The sequence below is a fragment of the Pristiophorus japonicus genome, chromosome 31 (genome assembly GCF_044704955.1).
Source record: "Pristiophorus japonicus isolate sPriJap1 chromosome 31, sPriJap1.hap1, whole genome shotgun sequence".
NCBI lineage: Eukaryota > Metazoa > Chordata > Chondrichthyes > Pristiophoridae > Pristiophorus > Pristiophorus japonicus.
The window spans coordinates 7,287,914-7,313,521 of record NC_092007.1 but is presented as its reverse complement, the minus strand read 5'-3'; the positions used below and the strand labels follow the sequence as shown (position 1 = coordinate 7,313,521).

The 25,608-nt window shown below is 45.5% G+C and overlaps 1 protein-coding gene across 3 annotated transcripts in view; it reads left to right on the top strand.

Annotated features, from left to right (window-relative positions):
• The window catches only part of LOC139240385 (uncharacterized), a 54,913-nt gene that overhangs the window by 4,882 nt on the left and 24,423 nt on the right, over positions 1-25,608 (top strand). For 2 of the 3 annotated variants that reach the window (XM_070868877.1, XM_070868878.1), the window contains exon 3: positions 3,517-3,784. In XM_070868877.1, the coding sequence (XP_070724978.1) occupies positions 3,517-3,782 (266 nt within the window). In that variant the 3' untranslated portion in view covers positions 3,783-3,784. Of the gene's footprint in view, positions 1-3,516; positions 3,785-12,206; positions 15,988-25,608 lie in introns of those variants that run through there. The other variant, XM_070868876.1, reaches the window with a different exon arrangement.

The window sequence follows — 25,608 nt, the reverse complement described above, 5'->3', positions numbered from 1 at the left end:
AGGATGGCCAGCCCTCTAGTTGATTCCTCGACATATTGATCTAGAAAACCTCCCTATTACACTCCAGGAAATCCTCCTCCACCGTATTGCTACCAGATTGGTTAGCCCAATCTATATGTAGATTAAAGTCGCCCATGATAACTGCTGAACCTTTATTGCACTCATCCCTAATTTCCTGTTTACATGGGATGCATCCTAGGTTGCCGAGGGAAGCTAAAGTATGGATTTCAGAAGCTCTGACTAGAATATAAAAGGGGTCAGAGGGTCTAGTAAGGAAGAGGAACTGAGGGAAATCTTTATTAGTCGGGAAATTGTGTTGGGGAAATTGATGGGATTGAAGGCAGATAAATCCCCAGGGCCTGATGGCCTGCATCCTAGAGTACTTAAGGAGGTGGCCTTGGAAATAGCGGATGCATTGACAGTCATTTTCCAACATTCCATTGACTCTGGATCAGTTCCTATGGAGTGGAGGGTAGCCAATGTAACCCCACTTTTTAAAAAAGGAGGGAGAGAGAAAACAGGGAATTATAGACCGGTCAGCCTGACCTCAGTAGTGGGTAAAATGATGGAATCAATTATTAAGGATGTCATAGCAGTGCATCTGGAAAATGGTGACATGATAGGTCCAAGTCAGCATGGATTTGTGAAAGGGAAATCATGCTTGACAAATCTTCTGGAATTTTTTGAGGATGTTTCCAGTAAAGTGGACAAAGGAGAACCAGTTGATGTGGTATATTTGGACTTTCAGAAGGCTTTCGACAAGGTCCCACACAAGAGATTAATGTGCAAAGTTAAAGCACATGGGATTGGGGGTAGTGTGCTGACGTGGATTGAGAACTGGTTGTCAGACAGGAAGCAAAGAGTAGGAGTAAACGGGTACTTTTCAGAATGGCAGGCAGTGACTAGTGGAGTGCCGCAAGGTTCTGTGCTGGGGCCCCAGCTGTTTACATTGTACATTAATGATTTAGACGAGGGGATTAAATGCAGTATCTCCAAATTTGCGGATGATACTAAGTTGGGTGGCAGTGTGAGCTGCGAGGAGGATGCTATTAGGCTGCAGAGTGACTTGGATAGGTTAGGTGAGTGGGCAAATGCATGGCAGATGAAGTATAATGTGGATAAATGTGAGGTTATCCACTTTGGTGGTAAAAACAGAGAGACAGACTATTATCTGAATGGTGACAGATTAGGAAAAGGGAAGGTGCAACGAGACCTGGGTGTCATGGTACATCAGTCATTGAAGGTTGGCATGCAGGTACAGCAGGCGGTTAAGAAAGCAAATGGCATGTTGGCCTTCATAGCGAGGGGATTTGAATACAGGGGCAGGGAGGTGTTGCTACAGTTGTACAGGGCCTTGGTGAGGCCACACCTGGAGTATTGTGTACAGTTTTGGTCTCCTAACTTGAGGAAGGACATTCTTGCTATTGAGGGAGTGCAGCGAAGGTTCACCAGACTGATTCCCGGGATGGCGGGACTGACCTATCAAGAAAGATTGGATCAATTGGGCTTGTATTCACTGGAGTTCAGAAGAATGAGAGGGGACCTCATAGAAACGTTTAAAATTCTGACGGGTTTAGACAGGTTAGATGCAGAAAGAATGTTCCCAATGTTGGGGAAGTCCATAACCAGGGGTCACAGTCTGAGGATAAGGGGTAAGCCATTTAGGACCGAGATGAGGAGAAACTTCTTCACCCAGAGAGTGGTGAACCTGTGGAATTCTCTACCACAGAAAGTAGTTGAGGCCAATTCACTAAATATATTCAAAAGGGAGTTAGATGAAGTCCTTACTACTCGGGGGATCAAGGGTTATGGCGAGAAAGCAGGAAGGGGGTACTGAAGTTTCATGTTCAGCCATGAACTCATTGAATGGCGGTGCAGGCTAGAAGGGCTGAATGGCCTGCTCCTGCACCTATTTTCTATGTTTCTATGTTTCTAATCTTTCAATCTTCCTTGGATATGGGAGAGGTGCCGGAGGACTGGAGGATTGGAACTGTTGAACACCACGGTTCAAAAAAGGGGAGAGGGATAAACCTGATAACTACAGGCCAATCAGTCTAATGTCTGTGGTGGGGAAACTACGAGAGACCATTGTCAAGGACAAGATTAATTCTCACTTGGAGAAGCATGGGTTAATGAGGAACAGCCAGCACGGACTTATTAAAGGCAAATCATGTCTGACTAACCTGACACAGTTCTTTGATGAAGTAACAAAGAGGGTTGATGAAGGCAGTGCTGTGGATGTTGTATATATGGACTTTCAAAAGGCATTTGATAACGTACCACATAACAGACTTATTCAGAAAACAGAAGCGCTTGGTGTGATGACTTGCCAAGGGAGTACAGTTTTGAAGTTTGCGGACGATAAAAACTTGGCGATGTTGTAAATAGTGAGCATGATATCAGACTTCAGGAGGACATAGCCAAACCGGTGAAATGGGAAGACACATGGAAGATGCAATTTAATGTGGATAAGTGGGGAGAAAAAACATGGAGAAACAATATAATAATTTTACTGTTTTGAGGGAGGTTCCTGGGGGTGCATATTAACAAATCTTTGAAGGTGGCAGGGCAAGTTGATAAGGCAGTTAAGAAAGTGTATGGGATACATGGCTTTGTAATTGGAGGAATTGAATACAAAAGCAAGTAAGCCATGCTAAAACTTTACAAATGTCTGGTTAGGCCTCAGCTGGAGTATTGTGACCATTCTGGGCACCACAGTTTAGGAAGGATGTTCCCTGGAGAGGGTGTGGAGGAGGTTTACCAGGATGATACCAGGGTCGAGGGACTGCAGTTATGTGGCGAGACCAGAGAAGCTGGGATTGTTTGAGCAGAGAAGTCTAAGGGGAGATCTAATACAGGTGTTCACAATAGTGAGGGTTTGAGCAAGTCCGGAGAAACTGTTTCCTCTGGAAAGTGGGTCAGTCAACAGGGCTCATAGGTTTAAAATAAGTGGCAAAAGAACTAGTGAGAGGAATTTTTCACACAGTGGGTTGTTATGATCTGGGGGATACGACCTAAAGAGTGGTGGAATCAGATTCCATAGGAACTTTTAAAAAGCAATCGAACATGTATTTGAAGAGGGCAAATTTTCAGGGGTTATGGGGATAAAGCTGGGATATGGGACTAAGTGGATCGCCCTTTCCAAGAACCGACATAGGCATGTCGGGCCGAATGGCCTCCTGTGCTGTAAGAGATCACGAGAAGATTTTTTTTTCTGGCTTGTGATCTGGCATTTACTGTCTGACAGAGCGGCGGACGCAGATTCAATCGGAACTTTCAATAGAGAATTGGATAGACTTCAAAAGGAAACATTTTCAGGGCTATGGGGAAAGAGCGGATTATGGGACTAATTGGATTGCTCTTTCAAAGAACCGACACAGGCACAATGGACCGAATGGCCTCCTGCGCTGTATCATTCTACGATTCTTTTATATTAATCTGTTGTGACATGGGAATAGTTGCAATAAAAATACACAAACGGACAAGCTATTAAAATGAGTGTTAATTCCATAATAGGGGATCGGATGATAAAAAGGGAAGACATATGTGCCGTGGTCCTGCTGGAAAAGACTTCGAATCAAGACGATAAGCCGGTAGAAGTAAATCACGGAGGTGTGTTCGATGACCAGACTGCGGTTGTGCGAATTCTCTGGAAAGGGACAAGCCTACAGCAGTGGTTTCCTCCTTTCTGGAAATACTGTGACAAAGTTCAGGAGGGGCCCAGATACTGGGAAGCGATGGACAAAGTCACTGAGAGCATCAAGAAGAGGCAGCGTGAGTGAAGGTAACTACTATCGTGACATGCAAGGTGCGCGGTTACAGGGGGTACAGGAACTGTTGATGTAATGTTTTCATACGTAACGTTTACACTTCCGCTGCAGATGGAAGTCATTAGCTTCACAGAACTGTTGGGGCAGTCAGGTGTCATAACTGAGCCATTCAGATACCACACAATGTCTTTTTCAATATTCATTCTCAGGATTTGGATGTCTCTGGCAAGGCTGGTATTTATTGCCTATCCCTAGTCGCCCTTCTTGAGCCACTGTGCTCCCACAGTGCTGGTAGGGAGGGAGTTCCAGGATTTTGACCCAATGAAGATGAAGGAACGGCTGATATATCTCCATGTTGGGACTGTGTGTGACTGGGAGGTGATGGTGTTCCCATGCACCTGCTATAATTGTCTATCTAGGTGGGGAGGTCGCAGGTTTGGGAGGTGCTGTCTAAGAAACCTTGGCGCGTTGCTGCAGTGCATCCTGTGGATAGTACACACTGCAGCCACGATGTGTTGATGGTCGATGGTGAGCCTTGCCCTCGATGCTCTGCAGCTGTTTGGCATCTTCACTCATCTATTTATGTCTTCAAATACACAAACCCACCATCTTGCATTGCATTCTATTACATAGTCTTTACAGCACAGAAACAGGCCATTCAACTCACAGATCCATGACGATGTTTATGCTCCACTCGAGCCCCCTCCCACCCCATCAACATATCCTTCTATTCCTGTCTCCCGCATGTGTTTATCCAGCGTCCCCTGAAATGTATCTCTGCTATTCACCTCAACCCCTCCCTGTGGGAGCGAGTTCCACATTCTCACCCCTCTCTGGGTAAAGAGGTTTCTCCTGAATTCCCTATTGGATTCAGTAATGACCATCTTATATTTATGGTCCCTAGTTCTGGTCTTTCCCACAATTGGAAACAAATTCTCTGTCTACCCTATCAAACCCTTTCATAAAGACCTGTATTGGGTCTCCCCTCAGTCTCTTTCCTAGAGAAGAGTGTCAGACTTTTTATCTTTCCTGATGGGTATAACCTCTCCATTCTGGTATCATTCTCGTAAATCTGTTTTGCTCCTTATCCAGTGCCTCTACATCCTATTTATAATATGGAGACCAGAACTGTGCACAGTGCTCCAAGGTTCTATACAAGGTTAACATAATGTCTCTGCTTTTTAATTCTATCCCTCTAGAAATGAACCCCAGTGCTTTGTTTGCTATTTTTGGCCTTATTAACCTGTGTCACTACCTTTAGTGATGAGATGGCCTCACCAGGCCTGATTTTTAGTCTCCTAAATGATCATTTCTTAACTGCGTCTCATTCCGTTAGCTTCAGAGGGGGCCAGTTTAGAGGTGTATGGAATGCATCAGGTTCATCTTACACTACAATACTACATTACACAGGCCACCACTGCTTCAATTTTAATTACTCTGCACTTCTAGCCTGCCACAAGGGCCACTGCCAGTCTTTAAGCACAATTGTTTAAAATGGCGAGGTACCTCCACATGTCATCATCAGATGCAGGCCCCTCCTGTGGAGGGAAAGTGTCCCTGCCCCTCACATGCTCCCTTCACATTGTTCTCCCTCCCTCCCTCCCTCCCAGGGAAAAGCTGTTCTACGACCAGTGTCACAGAATTACAATTGGGAGAGCAGCAGTAATGCTGGGAACACTGAGCACCTGTAAAGAGGAGGCAGAGCAGATTGTGGGCAGGCAACAAGTACTTGCATTTACATAGCACCTTTAACGTAGTACAGCCGTTCCAAGGCGCTTCCCAGGAGTGTAAATCGGACAAAAATTGACACTGAGCCACATGAGGAGGGAGATATTGGGATGTGAGCAAAAGCTTAATCAAAGAGGTACTTTAAAGGAGGAGAGGAAGGCGGAGAGCTTCAGGGAGGGAATTCCAGAGCTTCACGCCCAGGCAGCCGAAGGCACGGCCGTCAATGGTGGGGTGATGGAAATCGGGGACTCACAAGAGGCCAGAATTAGAGATGTTGAGGATTATAGGGCTGGAGCAGATAGGGAGGGTCGTGGTCATGCAGAGATTTGAGCACTGGGAAGAGAACTTTGAATTGGAGGCGTTGCCGGACCGGGAGCCAATTTAGATCAGCGAGCACAGGAGAACCAGTGGGAGAGGGTGAGCTTGGAGGTGAAGTGGGGAAATGCTCACCATGGGGAGCTTTTATCTGCTTTCACACAGTGCTGCAATGTTCTTACACTTGGCCGTCACTCCTGAAAAGGGCGAATGTCACCCTGTGCCCAGCTGAATGAGCGAGCTCTTCTATGTTTCACATTATAGGGGAGGTCTGACAGGAAGAGGCCAGTCATAATGTGGATATCTGAACGGAATATATGGAATTAAGGACAGTAAAGTAAACGGGATATATGAAAATGTATAAGCCATGGAAGAATAGCTGGGAGAATGTCAGATTGCAAATAGTGCAACATCAGCATAGCTAACAGTCTTTCTCAAGGTTTCAAGTCACTAATCCTGCCAATGACATCTAATTGTAACATAAAATAAATCTGCAGAATTGCAAGGTCTCAGTTAGTAGTCACACCATTAGATTGAAACATTTAGAGGCAATGCTTGAGCTTTCAAGAAGAACATCTCATATAGATTGACGAATGAGTGGCTGAGTTAGACTGTCAATCCATCTGTATTTTGTTATCTGATTTCTAAACTGTATAACTGTTAACGCTTTACGATGTAACTTCACCTATCCGTAGGGAGTGTGTACGCTCTATCCAGAGAGTATATCTTCTGTCTGATAGGTCTTACTGGCCGGTAATAAAGACTGCTTTGTTCAAAGCACAAGAGGTATTCGACTCAGTAATTTTACTGAACCAGATTGAGGTAAAAGAATCCAGGAATTTACATTTGGTGTCAGAAGTGGGATCTCAACATACGACTGCCGAAAACTTTCGAATTAAGAGCCAGACTAGCCTTGGACGAGACGAGGGGAAAATGGCCACTGGAGTGAGTATGATTTCAATACTACTCCAGTTTCCCCCGGTTTCAAAAGTCTGAGGAAAGTTTAGCCACTCGCTGGTTCTCAGGTAGTGTCTGAACGAGATCCAGGACAATCTGGTGAATACCTTTCAAACTTAGAATAGGGATAGAGATAGGGAAATTGCGCGATGACGCAAACCAAGCGGCGACTTGGAAAGATAGGTTATAGTTAGAGCTAGATAGGGATAGATGATCAATCATGGATCCAAAAATTAATAGGAAAGAAAAGAGACTCTTGTGAATGTCTGTTTAAATGAGAAATGCTTCTGTGATTTTTACTGTAACAAAAGCCGGGGAGTTGTGGTTTGTTTTATCTCAAACAGAATGAAAGTTTGTTTTAACCCTTCGTAGTGTTGTCCTGTATGTGGGAAGTTTAAGAGTGTGAACCTTATTGAATTACGTATATTCGGATGATAAGTTACGGAGCCAGGAAATGCACAAAGGATAGGTTTGTTGAAAAAAAAGAAAAAATTACTTGGTCCCGGTGGTTAAAAAAAAAGAAAAACTTGTTGAAAGAAAACATTCAGAGAAGGCACAGCAAAACAACTGAGATGGATTCAAAAGGATTTAAAAAAAAAATTATATTAAATAACACGACCTTGAGGCTGGAACAATTGAGATAATGAAAAGCAGTCCACAGCCTACGTGCCAGACTTCTCTCTAGTCATTAAAAAAAAGTAACGTACTAAATAGGTGCTGAAAGAAAAAAATGTTCTGAGATTTTAAATTATGAAAAAATTCCACTGCAGTAAAAAAAATTAGGGCTTTCATTGATTGGATTTAAACTGCGCAGTAACGCGAAAGGATAGGGAAATTTGGAGACTAAAAGAAATTAATTAAGGCTCATAAGATTTTAGAAAATTAGGCTCACAGGGAATAAAATGGGGATTTAAATAGAGGATAGGTGTTCAACTCAGGTACGACGTCGACCATGTATATCACTTGGCCCGTCTAGGCTCTGATTGAATTTTTTTTAAAAAACCCCGCAGCAACTCAGAAGGTAGGGCTGACGCGAACGCGCAGCGGCGCAGACTCACAAACAACGCGAGACGCGCAGCGGCGCGACCGAGAGGAGAAGGGCCGAAGCGAACGCGCAGTAAAGCGAACGCGCAGTGACGTAGACGCGCAGTACGTAAACGCGCAGTGACGTAGACGCGCAGTGACGCCAACGCGTAGTGACGTAGAGGCGCAGCAACGCGAATCGCGAAAGTCAGTGCTAATGTCAGTAAGTCTTAAGTGTTTAGAGTTTTAAGTAAAGTTTTAAGTATCTTAACTCGCGCGGCGACGCGAGCCACGGGTCGACGCGGATTGCGCGGCGACGTGAACTGCGAGGCAACGCGGATTGCGCGGCGACGTGAACTGCGAGGCGACATGGGAGTTTTAGTATCCTAAATCGCGCGGCGACGCGAATCGCGCGGCGACGCGGGTCAGTGTTAGCATCAGTAAAGTTTGGTTATTTGGAGTTAGTTAAAGTCAGTGTTAGTTTCTGTAAAGTCTGTGTCTATTTTTAAGTTTGTTTAAATTGCACGACGACACGAACGTGTAGCGACACAGTAATACGAGGAGCAGCGTGAAAATGGGTAATCAGTTAGATAAAACCACGGATGCGGATAGTCCGCTACAAAAGCTATGTGAGGAATTCCCTGAAAGAGCTGAAGACTTTAGAAAATTATCAGGAGCCCTGAATAAATTATTAGGGGATGACCAGTGGCCTCTAGGTGGCATTAGAAGCGTAGAGGTAGCAAAAAAAAAAAGCATACGGGATTAATTTGGAGAAGGGGACGAGGAAAAGGGGATAAAAATTTAATTGCAACCTGGCGACATTATTGTCAGAAATTAAAAGATGCATCACTTCTGTCAAGTTGGCAAACAAATGCTATCAAATTAGGACTTTCATTGACAGAGGGAACACATGTTAAAACTGTAGACGTCTTAAAGAAAGAATGTGCGCACGAGAAACTTGCTAAGAGATCCTCTGGGACCTCTGAGAAAGGTATTGATCAACTACAAGTTAAAATGGCTGGCATTGTGTTAGCCGAGGCTGATGATGAAATTGATGAGTGGCCACTGACTCAGCGCCCAACGGCGCCTCCCGCACCCCCTGGCCTCTTGCTCCAGTCCTCTTCCCAACACCCTCCACCTAACACTCCGGTAACAAGAGGAGTTAAAAATAACCCCAGACCACCAAACCCGAACTGACTCCTCATCCTCTGATAGCGATTCGGATCCCCAGTTTACAAGCAATATAGCCGAAAGGACCAGATCTCACACTCGAAAGGGCAGAACTATATCTCGACATCACAAACAGTCCCGTAAATCTTCTAGTCAATCTACCAGTCCAAGTTGTGAAAGACATAGCAAACACCCCCGCCGATCGAGACGCAGAACTGTCAAGCAGTCAGACAGCTCCGAAACATCCTCCGACCTAGAAATGATTTCCAAGATCCCAAAGTCCCAACACCAATTCCCTGTCAGACCAATGCCAAACCCTGATGCACAACAAGCTGCAGACCACCTCTCTATAAATGTCTGTGATCTTCAAACAACTATTTGATTGCTCACGCTATCCGGACAGATGGAGAGGACAGTTAGATATTATTGGCAGGAAAAGAAAGGGGAGGAGGGAGGTGCGCCCCCAACCCGGGTCAAGACTGAATACGTGACTAGAAAGGAAGAGCCATCTTGGGAGGAAGGATCAATAGAACCGTAGTGTTGCATACAGGATTGGATGGATAAGCAAGGATACGGTTATACTAAACAACCAAACGGCCCGAGCCCTGCTAATAAACCTCCCTATTGTCCCCGGCATGGTATGGGAAGAGGCCGGGACTGGGTAAGAGGAATTGACTGTTTTAATTGTGGGCAGGAAGGACATTGGAATAAAAATTGCCCCTACCGTCAGCATGGAAAAGGAAGAGGAGGGGGGCAAGGGGGGAGAGGAGGATCTTACACTAACTTCTCCCAGAAACAACCCCTTTGGTCAATTGTCCCCCAATTGCCTACACAGCTTGATTGTGCAGGGATCCTCCCCGGACGACGAACCCATTCTGAATGAGTGGCAACCCTTTTTGATAGATACGGGAGCCTTCATGTCTTCTGTACAATCAAAGCTTAAACTCCCTGCCTCTACTGAAACACAGGAACTTTCAGGATTCCTGGGACAAATCTCGACATTCCCAGTGTCAGAACCGGTTAAAATGGGTTACCAGGAAGAATCGGTGGAACATCGAGTTGTTATCACAACCAATCTGGACTGTAACTTGATGGCTAGAGACCTCCTTTGCAAATTCCAGTTGCATTTGGAGTGTGGAGATGATGGGATTATTGTAAAACAGGAAACCCTTAAGCGGCAGTATTATACCACTAGAACCCCTCAGTGGTGGTCTCTGGACCTGCCGCAGGCACCTTATCACGTGACCCTAGCATACGATCCCAGTGGAAAGAATCAGGACCTGCAGAACTTTTATCAGGATCACGAAGGGGAAGTGAAGGGAATTCTATTAAGGGCTAGAGTGACTGGACTGGAAAGAGAGGCAGATTTTGTGGAAGTGGATAAGAATCTGTGGAAACAGCCCCTAACAATGGCACCGCATATTGCTCGTGAAGTATTAGCCCCTCACCATGCTAAAGATTTGGGAGTTATGGTACGCAAGGCCATAGATGAGGCTGACCCTACCAGCCGGGATGTGCAAATCGTAAAACATGGCCGAACAGTCCAATTTCATGGGGACCCCGAGAAGGTCTTAACGACTCTACAGCATCATACTGGCTCGGACATACCTGACTATGTGGATCCTCATGTGTGGGCAGAGAACCCCTCCCAAGTGGGTTATACTCCCATTGATCCGATTGAGATCCCAGCGCAGGGCAATGTGGACTGGCCCTCTATCCGACAGAACCCACTGAAATCACAGGCAATCCTCAACTGACCTTTCGGCACTGTACTGCAATTAATCCGGCCTGTATTCTTACTGAGCCACCCCAAGATGAGGAAGAACCCAGTCATGATTGCTTATCTTTAATTTAAGAGGCCACATCAGTCAGGGAAGATTTAGTTGATGTACCAATGGAAGATCCAGACTGTATTCTTACTGAGCCAACCCAAGATGAGGAAGAACCCAGTCATGATTGTTTATGTATGTTGACGGAAGTACTTCTATTAATCCAGAAGATACACGAATCTCAGGATACGCCATAGTAAACCAGGAGAATCAGGTCTTGGAATCTGCCGCTTTTGAAACCGCCGATCTCAAAGTCAATATCTATACCGACTCTAGGTATGCCTTTGGGGTGGCCCATGATTTCGGACAATTATGGAAAAATAGGGGATTCCTAACCTCACAGGGGAATGAGATATCTCATAAACAGCTAGTATCTGATTTGTTGCAAGCCCTCATGTTCCCCAAACGCATTGCCATTGTCAAATGTACTGCCCACATTACCGGAAAATCTCTGGTTGATATAGGGAATTGTTGTCCTGACCAAGAGGCCAAACAGGCCTCTCGTGACCAACAGATGGTAGTGCCCAAAATTATGAGTCAGACTAAAAATCCTGCGAAGGATAAGTTAGCCTCGGAAAAACCAATGCCAACCATCCAAGATGTTATAAAAGCACAGGAGGACGCTCCTGAAAAAGATAAACTGTTGTGGAAATATTATGCATGTACTTATGACAATGTTTCTAAACTCTGGACCACTCCTGCGGAACAGACTTGCATGTCTGACGAGTTGGCCTCATGGGTTACAGAATGTCTGCATTTTGCTACTCATTGTGGAGCAAGGGCAACAAGTGATACGCTTTTGGCTACTTGGGGGCACCCTAGACTCCAGGCGCTCACCCAGAAACCAATAGTCGTTGCCTGGTTGGCCAGCAACATAATCCAGGGAAGGGAGTCCCCTGTGATTGGGGTAAAACGCCCCTACCCGAAGGTCCCTTTGAGACATTTCAGTTGGACTACATTGAGTTGCAAAAAGTTCAGTGTTACAAATATGTGTTAGTAATAGTAGATGTGTTTGGCAGATGGATTGAAGCCTACCCTAACCTGGGCAATAAGACTCAGACTGTTGTTAAGGTGTTAATGAGGGAAATTGTTCCTAGATATGAGATCTCAGCTAGACTGATGACCACCTATGTTCTTTCTCTGACTCAGGCTCTGCGACTAGTTCACAACCAGGTTCAAGATGCTCACCTCGACCTCCCAGTTTTACCCGCATTGTCCCTCGTGGCACCAGGGAAGTATGGATTCGGAAGGGATTAGAGCCACAATGGGAGGGGCCTTTTTAGGTGTCACTCACTACCCCCACTGCAGCCAAGGTTGAGGGGAGGGGTGCCTGGGTTCACCTGCACCACTGCAAGCTCACCACCCTCTAACGAACCTATTTTACTGGTTATTCTAACTCCTGTTTCTGTTCCAGACTTCCTCTTCTCCATAGCTGAACAAGGCCGTTGGCATCCTAAATTGGAACGTGGACCAGTTTGAACTTTTACCCGTAGTGATAGACAGCCAGCTACACCGACGGTGACCTGAGAAGAGAGACGGGAAAACTGAACTCTTTTAATCAGCAAAATAATTGGACTATTTATCTGAATCCTGAGCCATAAGATGAGACTGTGTCTGTATGCCACTGTCTGCATAATAGTGTTGATATATGACAGTTTTGGCGCACGGGAAGGAAGACAAAGGCGAGAGCTCCATGTAAACACCTTTTTGTATATATCTTACGTTTATGCGGAAAAAGGGCACTTCACTAAATGCTGGGTGTGTTCACATATCCCTATACATTCCAAAGGGGGAATTCCTTTGCGCACCGTTCCACTGACCCTAACTGAGACTGTTAGATGGATTCAAAGAAACGATATTGGAACAGGTAGCTAACCGCACTGCTGAGGCTCTGGAGGGCATCACAGCTGAAATGGTAGCGATAAGGACCGTAGCATTACAAAACCGAATGGCCCTCGATTACCTGTTAGTTGAGAAAGGGGGAACGTGTGCCCTGATAGGATCTGAATGTTGCACTTACATTCCTGATAGTTCAGAAAACATAACCCACCTTGCCGATCACATAAGGAGGGAGGTGAAGAAGTTATCCACACCAGCAAAAGAACTTAGCAGGTTTGATTGGTTTCTGGGTGGATCTTGGAGATCCTATCTAATACATGGGGCAATTGTTCTCATCGTAATAATTACCTGCTGTTTGATTGTTGGTTGCCTTAACCTCTGCTGTAAAGCAATGACAAGGTTAGCAGACCCTCTTGTGGTCAAGGGTTCCCGCGTTATGATCCAACAAACTAGAGAACTACTCAACAATAATATGATTCTGGAAAGGGAGTGCGAACGGATGAATGCAATACTCCTAGAATGATTCTAAATGTTATCATAGAATGATAAAAGGAGGGATGTGGATATCTGAACGGAATATATGGAATTAAGGACAGTAAAGTAAACGGGATATATGAAAATGTATAAGCCATGGAAGAATAGCTGGGAGTGTAAATTCGTGGATTCTTTTACCTCAATCTGGTTCAGTAAAATTACTGAGTCGAATACCTCTTGTGCTTTGAACAAAGCAGTCTTTATTACCGGCCAGTAAGACCTATCAGACAGAAGATATACTCTCTGGATAGAGCGTACACACTCCCTACGGATAGGTGAAGTTACATCGTAAAGCGTTAACAGTTATACAGTTTTGAAATCAGACAACAAAATACAGATGGATTGACAGTCTAACTCAGCCACTCATTCGTCAATCTATATGAGATGTTCTTCTTGAAAGCTCAAGCATTGCCTCTAAATGTTTCAATCTAATGGTGTGACTACTAACTGAGACCTTGCAATTCTGCAGATTTATTTTATGTTACAATTAGATGTCATTGGCAGGAGTTAGTGACTTGAAACCTTGAGAAAGACTGTTAGCTATGCTGATGTTGCACTATTTGCAATCTGACATTCTCCCAGCTATTCTTCCATGGCTTATACATTTTCATATATCCTGTTTACTTTACTGTCCTTAATTCCATATATTCCGTTCAGATATCCACAATAACGTGGACCACACACATACAGGGGAATCTGCTGCCCGATCCACAGCCTGAAACGCTGCTTCTTGCTCTCCAATTCTGTCCTAGCATGCGTTGGACTGTTATCAATTGGGACAGCTGCTCCAGTCCATGAAAGGCTCGGACTCTGCACAGGTTAACTTTCAAATCTATTGAATGTACATATGATTACAAGCAAACAAATGTGTCTCTTATACTGACAAGTAGGATACCCATCGGGGACCAGGAGCGTTACCGATCCAGGCTGTTGATCGTCAGAAGTACCGCACTGAAGACACCTTGCATTCTACTTTCATACCCTTTTTATAACATGGCTACTTTTGGTCATTAAATATGATGTAACTCTCGTAGCATGTCCAGTTCTGCAGTATAGATGTTGGGACTTGGTTCTTAAGGTAATAGCTACACCATCCGTCTTTCGGATGAGATGTTAAACCACACCTGCCCCCTCGGGTAGACATAAAAGATCCTACAGCCACTATTTCATAGAAGAGCAGGGAGTTCTTCCCCGCTGTCTTGGCTAATATTTATCCTTCAACCAACATTACTAAAATAAATTAATCTGCTCATTAGCATCCCAGCCTGACCTTGCTCTGGCTTCTTCTGCAGAGCTGTCTCTGGCACATGCTGAACTGCCTCTCCCTCTCCCCGATAACCCACAATCCTCCTTATCCTTAGTGATAAGCTGCTAACCTATTGTGTTCTAATCTTCTTTCCTGGACTCTGCTGTCCCTGTCACATTCCCCAGGACCTCGTCACTCTCACAGTTCTGCTCCATAGACCCGACCGACTCCCTCTGGTCCAGAACAAGGGGCATAACCTTAACATTTAAAGCTAGCCGTGGTAATCTGGAACTCCCCCCCCCCCCCCCCCACCAAAAGCTGTTCCCGGGGTCAATTGAAAAGTTGGGGAATTAAGGGTTATGGAACCAAGGCGGGAAGATGGTTAAGATACAGATCAGCCATGATCCAATTACATGATGGAAGAGGCTTGAGGGACTGAATGGCCTACTCCTGTTGCTATGTTCTCTTCCATTATGTTCTTTCTCACCTTTAGGGTTTTCCTAACGACACACTAGGATCCTAACACATTTGTACCTTTTCCTATCCTGGCACGTTGTTGCATGTATATCAAGTGTTGGTGCAATGCCCTGGACTATTGCAAAATGGTCCATGAATTTAAAGGACAGCAGTTGGATCGCATGTCCAAACCTCAACACTGATCCTGTAATCTTCTGCCTCCGCTCATCTGCTGCTGAAACCCTCATCCGTGCCCTTGTTAACTCTCAACTCGACTATTCCAACGCTCTCCTAGCCGGCCTCCCATCTTCCACCCTTTGCAAACTTCAGCTTATCCAAAGCTCCCTGTGTCCTAACTTGCATCAAGTCCTGTTCACTCATCACCCTGTGCTTGCTGACCTATATTGGCTCCCGGTCCAACAACACCTCGATTTTAAAATTCCTATCCTCATGGTCAAATCCCTCCATGGCCTCCTGCCCCCTGCCCCCTGGCCCCCCCCCCCCCCCCCCCTGCCAAGAGATGTTTGCTCTCCTCCAATTCTGGCCTCTTGACTATCCCCGATTTGCATCGCTCTACCATTGGTGGCTGTGCCTTCAGCTGCCTGGGCCCCAAGCTCTGGAATTCCCTCCCTAAACCTCTTTGCCTCTCCTTTAAGATGCTCCTTAAAACCTACCTGTTTGATTAAGCTTTAGGTCACTGTCCTACTATTTCCTTATGTGGCTCGGTGTCAAATTTTGTTTGCTAACATTCCCTGTGAAGTGCCGTGGAATGTTTTACTCCATTAAAAGTGCTATATAAATGCAAGTTGTTATTGCCTGGAGGGTTATATTTGCCTGAACTTCAGTGAATGAGGGCAGCAGGCACACGGTTTCCTCCAAGTCACACGTCATGCCGACTTGAACAGATATCGGCTATTGCTTCATCATTGCTGGGTCAAACTCCTGGATCTCCCTCTCTAACGGCACTGTGGGAGGACCTTCACCACAGGGACTGCAGCAGTTCAAGAAGGCTGCTCACCACCACCTTCTCAAGGGGAATAAGAATAACGATGCTCACATTCCGGGACTGAAAATACAAATATTCTGCTGTTTGAACCAGTATTAAAATTTTATCTCCAAATTGTGTTATCTCTGTTGAGCGTTTGGCATACCATAAAATCTAGAAGGTAGCAAGAGTCAGTGCCATGCTTGTGCCCTCCATACTGTAGAAGTCTGCGTTCAATTCGGAGTGACACACTTTAGGAAGGATGTCAAGGCCTAAGAGAGGGTGCTAGGGAGATTTACCAGAATGGTTGCAGTGATGAGATTTCTTTGCAGTAACAACGAGGATTGATGAAGGTCGGGCAGTAGATGTGTATGTGGACTTTCAAAAGCAATTTGATAAAGTAACACAACAGATTTATTCAGAAAATAGAAGCACATGGTGTCAAAGGGATGATGTTAACTTGGGGACATAATTGGCTACATGATAAGAGACAAAGAGTAGTGGTGAATGGATGTTTTTCAGAAAGTATATAGTGGGGTCCCACAGGGGTCGATATTCATAGAATTTTTTATTCTCCCAAGTGATCACTTCTCAATTGGGGCCAGCTCAGAGGCGGAGGGGATGCATCAGGTTCATGTAACACTAAAATGCTGTGCTACATTACACAGGTGGAAGCTGATTCAGTCAATTTCAATGGGGAATTGGATATATATTTGAAAAGGAAAAATGTAGAAAGAGCAGGAAAAGTGGAACTAATTGAATCGCTCTTTCAAAGAGCTGGCACAAGCACGATGGGTCGAATGGCTTCCTCCTGCACTGTATAATTCTGTGAAGTCCCACAGTATTTCCCTTAATCCACATACTTTGTTCTTGCTTTTGACTTTGGATAGTAGAATTGGAGATTTTTCATCCAGGGTGAAGCCACAAGCAGGTAACAGGTTATGCAACACCTCACAGTGACATAGCCAGGCTCCAACCTTCCTGGTGGTATCTGGGTCGGGTTGTTCTGCAGTCTCCACGAATTAAAGATTCATCTCCAGGATACTGTTGCGAGCAGAATAAGCAGCAGTCAGTGCCCCACATGCAGCAAGACCTGGACGACATTCAGGCTTGGGCTGATAAGTGGCAAGTCACATTTGTACCAAGCAAGTGCCAGGCAATGACTATCTGCAACAAGAGAGATTCGAACCACTGCCCCTTGACATTCAACAGCATCGTCAAATCCCCCACCATTAACATCCTGAGGGGGTGGGGTCACCATTGACCAGCCCATTAATGCTGTGGCTACAAGAACAGGTCAGAGGCTGGGTATTCTGCACTGAATGTCTCACCCCCTGATTCCCCAAAGCCTTTTCACCATCTACAAGGCACAATGAGACCTCATTGAGGTGTACAAAATATTGAGGGGCCTGGATATAGTGGATAGTCAGGGCCTATTTCCATTGGTGGAGGGGTCTATTATGAGGGGGCATAGTTTTAAGGTGGTTGTTGGAAGGTTTAGAGTGGATTTGAGCGGGGGGAGGGGGCTTCTTTATGCAGAGGGTTGTGGGGATCTGGAACTGGATGCAGAAACCCTCACCACTTAAGAGATGTTTGAATGGGCACTTAAAAGTGCCGTAACCTGCAGGGTTACGGACCTAGAGCTGGTAATTGGGATTAGACTGGATGACCTTTTGTTGGACGGCGCAGATATAATGGTAAGTACCTTAACGAAGGCCTTTTGAAAATTTAGAAAGAAGTGCACTGTAAATTAGTTTAGAGGGGCTGCGCAAGATAACAAGTTTTGAGGGGGTGCCCGTGAATATGGATAGAAATGGAGGGAGAGGTTAAGAGAGGACAGAAGGGGAGTGAAGTCAGAGGAGCATTATATCAAACTCATCAAATTTTAACTTCAACTTTCGATGAAGCCTGAGAGTTACATGATATGCACTAATATGGCCCACAAAGACAAAAATCTTGGACACTGCAGATTTTGGGTGTCAGCATCAAGCATGCCCAGGTCAGGTAAAGATTAGTTTTTAATTCCTTCTCTCTTCTCCATGGCACTATTTGAAGAGCAGGGAAGTGCTCCCAGTGTCCTGGTCAATATTTATCAATCGACCAACATCACTAAAAGACAAATGATTGACCATTATCTCATTACTGTTTGTGGGATCTTGCTGTGCGCAAATTGTCTGCCATAGCCATATTTCCCTATATTACAACAGTGGCTACACTTCCAACAATACTTCACTGGCAGTGTTTCAAGCATCTTGAGGTGTTGGAAGGCGCTATATAAATGCAAATCCTTTCCTTTTAAAGTTTATTGTACTCAGTATCAACCCCAAACTCCACTCCAAGCCAATGCTTCAGTGTGCCACTTATAGCCATCCTGTGGCCTCTGAGGTGAGACTGGCAATTAGGGGGAGCTTTGTTCTGAAGGCCTGTGCCCACCAGGAATGAGACCGTGACCACTCAAAACTAATTTTATGCAGTATCCTTGCAGCTAGTAGACAAACTTTCATCCCATCAATCTGGGCTGGATTTGAACTCGGGTCCTGGAGTCGAAAGGTCCGCATGTTCTATGTTTCTATGTAAAGCATTTTGTTTTGAATAAAACTTGTAGCTGCTTTGAGATAGGAACACTTGCAAACTCTGTTACAAAAAAACAAAACTGCACACAGCGGACACGGAAATGTGCAAGATTATTGGGCAATTTATATCCAGTTAATCGTAAAGCAATTCTGAGTTAAATTTATCAGGTACAGGTGGAGTGCTGTACTGTGCCGTACCTCAGAGCAATCTCTAGAGCCTGAATCCCATAATATTTGAGATTTAAGTCCGGAGCTTTTTGCAAGAATCGAATGGCAAGGTCACAATCCAGCGCAGCTTGAAGCATTGGTTCTGTATGGTGGGGGAAAACAAAGTTAATTTCACAGTGACGAACTCCAAGTCCTGCCTGCCAGACACTCCCCTTTAAGATAATGAAGCTTCTGCATTGACAGACTTACTTCCCTGCCCCCATCCCCCACAATGTTCACACCCTAAAATGGCGATTGCAGTGCAATTCCAAAGCTCAGTCCTCCACCTCTGAAAGTGGGAAAAGTGAATGTGACACTTACTGTACCAATTGCAGACATGATCATGTGAAACAGCTGCTGGGTAGATGTCAGTATATTATTGTCAGTATATTATTATGTTACTGGACTAGTAATGGGGAACGGGGACATAGAAGAAAGATCCTTTGACTTCCTATTATGTTGCCCCTATCTCTCTCATTGTTGTGAACACATGTTTGTGGCGGAGGAGCGGCGAGAGATCGTGGCGGAGGTGCGGCAAATGAGGGTGTGGGGCCCAGAAGAGCCGAGGGCCCAGGGGCAGCTCGGGCCAACCCATACTGTGATATGTATGCGCACTAGGTCTGTACAGCAAAGCTGGTCTCCAGTCGTCCTGGTTAACCCTTGCCACTGAATAAAGGCCTAGCTCTGTCAAGCCCGTGTGATGGCTGGTTTGCAACGGCCACCACACGTTAAAAAAATCCACGCACAGGCATAGAAACATAGAAAATAGGTGCAGGAGCAGGCCATTCGGCCCTTCTAGCCTGCACCGCCATTCAATGAGTTCATGGCTGAACATGCAACTTCAGTACCCCCTTCCTGCTTTCTCGCCATACCCCTTGATCCCCCGAGTAGTCAGGACTTCATCTAACTCCCTTTTGAATATATTTAGTGAATTGGCCTCAACTACTTTCTGTGGTAGAGAATTCCACAGGTTCACCACTCTCTGGGTGAAGAAGTTTCTCCTCATCTCGGTCCTAAATGGCTTACCCCTTATCCTTAGACTGTGACCCCTGGTTCTGGACTTCCCCAACATTGGGAACATTCTTCCTGCATCTAACCTGTCTAAACCCGTCAGAATTTTAAACGTTTCTATGAGGTCCCCTCTCATTCTTCTGAACTCCAGTGAATACAAGCCCAGTTGATCCAGTCTTTCTTGATAGGTCAGTCCCACCATCCCGGGAATCAGTCTGGTGAATCTTCGCTGCACTCCCTCAATAGCAAGAATGTCCTTCCTCAAGTTAGGAGACCAAAACTGTACACAATACTTCAGGTGTGGCCTCACCAAGGCCCTGTACAACTGTAGCAACACCTCCCTGCCCCTGTACTCAAATCCCCTCGCTATGAAGGCCAACATGCCATTTGCTTTCTTAACCGCCTGCTGTACCTGCATGCCAACCTTCAATGACTGATGTACCATGACACCCGGGTCTTGTTGCACCTCCCCTTTTCCTAATCTGTCACCATTCAGATAATAGTCTGTCTCTCTGTTTTTAACACCAAAGTGGATAACCTCACATTTATCCACATTATACTTCATCTGCCATGCATTTGCCCATTCACCTAACCTATCCAAGTCACTCTGCAGCCTCATAGCATCCTCCTCACAGCTCACACTGCCACCCAACTTAGTGTCATCCGCAAATTTGGAGATACTACATTTAATCCCCTTGTCTAAATCATTAATGTACAATGTAAACAGCTGGGGCCCCAGCACAGAACCTTGTGGTACCCCACTAGTCACTGCCTGCCATTCTGAAAAGTACCCATTTACTCCTACTCTTTGCTTCCTGTCTGACAACCAGTTCTCAATCCACGTCAGCACACTACCCCTAATCCCATGTGCTTTAACTTTGCACATTAATCGACTTGCCTGGTTGAGTGCAGTTCCACCCCTGGAGTTCAGGGTTGGAACATCTATGAACTCATTCCTTTTGGTGTGGAAGCAAGTCATCCTCGTTCGAGGGACCGCCTATGATGATGATGAATGGTAAATACTGCAGGGAATCGAATACGGCCAGGGTGATCTCCTGGACTAGTTTCAATCGCCTGGATAGGTCGGAGAGGAATTTTCCCAGATTTTTTCTCCCTAAATTGGCGTGGGTTTTTAACTGGTTTTTGCCTCTCCCAGGAGATCACATGGCTCCGGTTGGGGTAGAGTGTAGAATGTTTCAGTATAATTCGGTGTCGCAATTGTGTGAGGCGGACTGGTTGGGCTGGGTGCTCTTTGGCCTTTCCGTCATTGTTCATAGGTTTATATGTAACCTTTAGGGTTGCTGACCAAGGGCCGTGCGCCTCTTTGTTGGCCGGCGTGAACATGATGGGCCGAAATGGCCTCCTTCTGCGCTGTAAATTTCTATGTTTCTAAGTCAGGAGTGTGATGGAATACTCTCCACTTGCCTGGTTGAGTGCAGTTCCAACAATAAGAAGCTCAACACCATTCAGGACAAAGCAATCTGCTTGACTGGCACCCCATCCACTACCTTAAACATTCACTCCCTCCACCACCGGCACACCGTGGCTGCAGTGTGTACCATCTACAAGATGCACTGCAGTAACTCGCCAAGGCTTTGATAGCTGCTCCCAAACCTATCACCTCTACCACCTAAAAAGGCAACATCAGCAGGCACTTGGGAACACCATCACCTCCAAGTTCCCCTCCAAGTCACACCCATCCCAGCTCGGAAATATATCGGCCATTCCTTCATCATCTCTGGGTCAAAATCCTGGAACTCACTCCCTAACAGCACAGTAAGAGTACCTTCACCACACGGACTGCAGCGGTTCAAGAATGTGGCTCACCAGCACCTTCTCAAGGGCATTTAGGGATGGCTTTGCCCACATCCCATGAATGACTAAACCAAAAGGTTAGAAAACAGAGAGTAGGGTTTAATGATAATTACTAAGGTGGGATGTGGTGTTCCACAAGGATCGGTGCTGGGAACACTTCACTATTTACATAAATTATTTGGACTCGGGAAATTTGAAGTACAATTTCAAAATTTTTATACAGAGGAAGACTGCGACAAGATACAGAAACACATGAATAAATCTGCAGGTTGGGCATGTAATGGTCTCCATATTATAAAAGGGCATAGAAGCACTAGAGAAGGTGCAAAAAATATTTTCTAGAATGATACCAGAACTGAGAAGTTATACATATCAGGAAAGATTGAACAGGCTGGGGCTCTTTTCTCAGGGGTGATAGAGGTCTTTGAGATTATGAAAGGGTTTGATAGGGTAGGCGTAGAGAAGATGGTTCCACTTGTGGGAGAGACCAGAACTAGGGGCCATCAATATACGATAGTCACTAATAAATCCAATAGGGAATTCAGGAGAAACATCTTTACCAGAGAGTGGTGAGAATGTGGAACTCGCTACCAGAAGGAGTGGTTGAGGCGAATAGTATCAATGCATTTAAAGGGACGCTGAATAAACAGATGACGGAGAAAGGAATAGAAGGATATGTTGAAAGGGTGAGATGAAGAGGGCTGGGAGGAGGCTGGTGTGGAGCATAAACAACGGCATGGACCTGTTGGGACCGAATGGCCTGTTTCTGTGCTGTGACTACTGTGTAATACTTTGTATTTTCTCTGATATCCTCGTCAGTGAAAACTAGGGCAAAGTATCTGTTCAATATCCTTTCCATTTCAGTATCATCTTGTGAGTTTACCTTGCTCATCCCTTAGTAGCCCTATCACTATCTAATTCTCCTTTTGCGCCTATAGAATATTTAACTACAGGTAGAACCTCCCTTATCCGGAACCCTGGCCTGTTCTGGATAAGGCATTTTTCCGGACGAGGGATGGTCACGTTAAATTGGATGATACAGCTACTGAGCAAGGGGATATCAGGCCGGGCTAGCTTGGGGTTGGGAGTGCGGCAGGGAGATCATGGGGGTGGGGTGAATCACGGTGACAGGCCAGAGATTGTGGGAGTTGGCAGCGAGGAAGGACTTCAATTTGTTCATGTCGGAGTTCTGCGCATGCGCCACCCGGTGGCCAGGAATGGTTCCAGATAAGGGAGGTTCAACCTGTATTTCTTTTTCATAGAATCATAGAAATTCACAGCACGTTGGTAGACCATTTCAGCCCGTCGTGTCCGCGCCGGCCGACCAAGAGCTATCCAGCCTAATCTGACTTTCCAGCTCTTGGTCGGTAGCCCTGCAGGTTACGGCACTTCAAGTGCACATCCAAGTATTTTTTAAATGTGGTGTGGGTTTCTGCCTCTACCACACTTTCAGGCAGTGAGTTCCAGACACCCACCACCCTCTGGGTGAAGAGATTTCCCCTCATAGCTCCTCTAAACCTCCCCCCAATTACTTTAAATCTATGCCCCCTGGTTGTTGTCCCCTCTGCCAAGCGAAACAGGTCCTTCCTATCCACTCTATCCAGGCCCCTCATAATTTTATACACCTCAATCAGGTCTCCCCTCAGCCTCCTCTGTTCCAAAGAAAACAGACCCAGCCTATCCAATCTTTCCTCATAGCCAAAATTCTCCAGTCCAGGCAACATTCTTGTAAATCTCCTCTGTACCCTCTCCAGTGCAATCACATCTTTCCTGTAATGTGACCAGAACTGCACACTGTACTCCAGCTGCGGCCTAACCAGTGTTTTATACAGTTCAAGCATAACCTCCTTGCTCTTGTATTCCAAGCCTTGGCTAATAAAAGCAAGTATTCGTATGCCTTCTTAACCATCTTATCTACGTGGCCGCCTACCTTTAGGGATCTGTGGAAATGCACTCCAATGTCACTTTGTTCCTCTACACTTCTCAGTGTCCTACCATTTAATGTGCATTCCTTTGCCTTGTTAGCCCTCCCAAAATGGATTACCTCACTTCTGCAGATTGAATTCCATTTGCCACTGTTCTGCCCACCTCACCAGTTGATTGCTATCTTCCTGCAGTCTACAGTTTACTTCTTCATTATTAACCACACAGACAATCTTAGTATTATCTGCAAACTTCTTAATCATACCCCCCTACATTCAAGTCTAAATCATTGATATATACCACAAAAATCAAGGGACCTAATATTGAGCTCTGCTAAACTCCACTGGAAATATCCTTCCAGTCACAAAAGCACCCATCAATCATTACCCTTTGCTTCCTGCCTCTGAGCCAATTTTGGATCCAACTTGCCACTTTGCCCTGGATCCCACGGACTTTTACTTTCATGACCAGTCTGCCATGTGGGACCTTATCAAAAGCTTTGCTGAAATGCATATACACTACATCAAATGCACTGCCCTCATCGACCCTCCTTGTTACCTCCTCAAAAAATTCAATCCAGTTAGTCAGTCACGACCTTCCCTTAATAAATCCATGCTGACTGTCCTTGATTAATCCGTATCTTGCTAAATGAAGATTTATCCTGTCCCTCAGAATTTTTTCCAATAATTTTCCCATCACCGAGGTTAAGCTGACTGGGCCTGTATTTACTTGGTCTATCCCTTTCTCTCTTTCTAAACAAAGGTACAGCATTAGCAGTCCTCCAGTCCTCTGGTACCACACCTGTAGCCAGAGCAGATTGGAAAATGATGATCAGAGCCGCTGCTATTTCCTCTTTTGTTTCCCTTAACAGCGTGGGAAACATTTCATCCGGGCCTGGGGATTTATCCAGTTTCAAAGCTGCTTAAGCCCCTAATACTTCCTCTATCACTATGTTTATCTCATTTAATATTGCACACTCCCCCTTCCTCATTACAAAGTCTGCATCGCCCCTCTCTTTTGTGAAAACAGATACAAAGTATTCATTAAGAATCATACCCACGTCTTTTGCCTCCACACACAGATTTCCTTTATGGTCTCTAATAGGCCCCACTCTTTCTTTAGTTATCCTCTTGCTCTTAATGTATTCATAAAACATCTTTGGGTTTTCCTTGATTTTACTTGCCAAAATGTTTTCATGCTCTCTCTTTGCTTTCCTAATTTCCTTTTTAATTGCAGCCCTGCACTTTCTATACTCCTCTAGAGTTTCTGCAGTCCTGAATTGTAGCTTCACCAGGTTGGCTTCACCATTTTTAGGTACACCTGGTGCTACTCATGGCATGCTCTTCTATACTCCTCATTGAACCAGGGTTGGTCCTCTGGTTTGATGGTAATGGTAGAGTGAGGGATATGCCGGACCATGAGGTTACAGATTGTGGTGGAATATAATGCTGTTACTGATGGTCCACAGCACCTCGTGGATGGCCAGATTTTAGCTGTTAGATCTGTTCTGAATCTATCCCATTTAGCACGGTGGTGGTGCCACACAACACAATGGAGGGTGTCCTCAGTGTGAAGACAGGACTGCAGAAACTCTAGAGGAGTATAGAAAGTGCAGGACTTTGTCTCCACAAGGACTGTGCGGTGGTCACTGCTACAAATGCTGTTATGGACAGATGCATCTGCGACGATGTCAAGTAGGTTTTTCCCTCGTGCCGGTTCTCTCTCCATCTGCCTCAGGCGCAGTTTGACAGTGCTGTACTTCAGGACTCAGCCAGCTCAGTCAGTAATGGTGCTATCGAGCCACTCTTGGTGATGGACATTGAAGTCCCCCGTCCAGAGTACATTCTGTGCCCTTGCTCCCCTCCATCAGTGCCGTTCAACATGGAGGAGTACAGATTCAGCAGCTGAGGGAGGGCGGTAGAGGGTAATCAGCAGGAGGTTTCCTTGCCCATGCTTGACCTGAAGCCATGAGAATTCACGGGGACCGGAGTCAATGTCGAGGACTGCCTTCCGACTGTATACCACGATGCCGCCACCCCTGGTGGGTCTGTCCTCCTGGTGGGACAGGACATACCCAGGGATGGTGATGAACGAGCCTGGGACATTGCTTGAAAAGTATGATTCTGTGAGGATGACTAGTCTGTGGGACAATGCTAGGCCATTTCAGAGGGCAGTTAAGAGCCAACCATATTGCTGTGGGGCTGGTGTCACATGCAGGCCAGGTAAG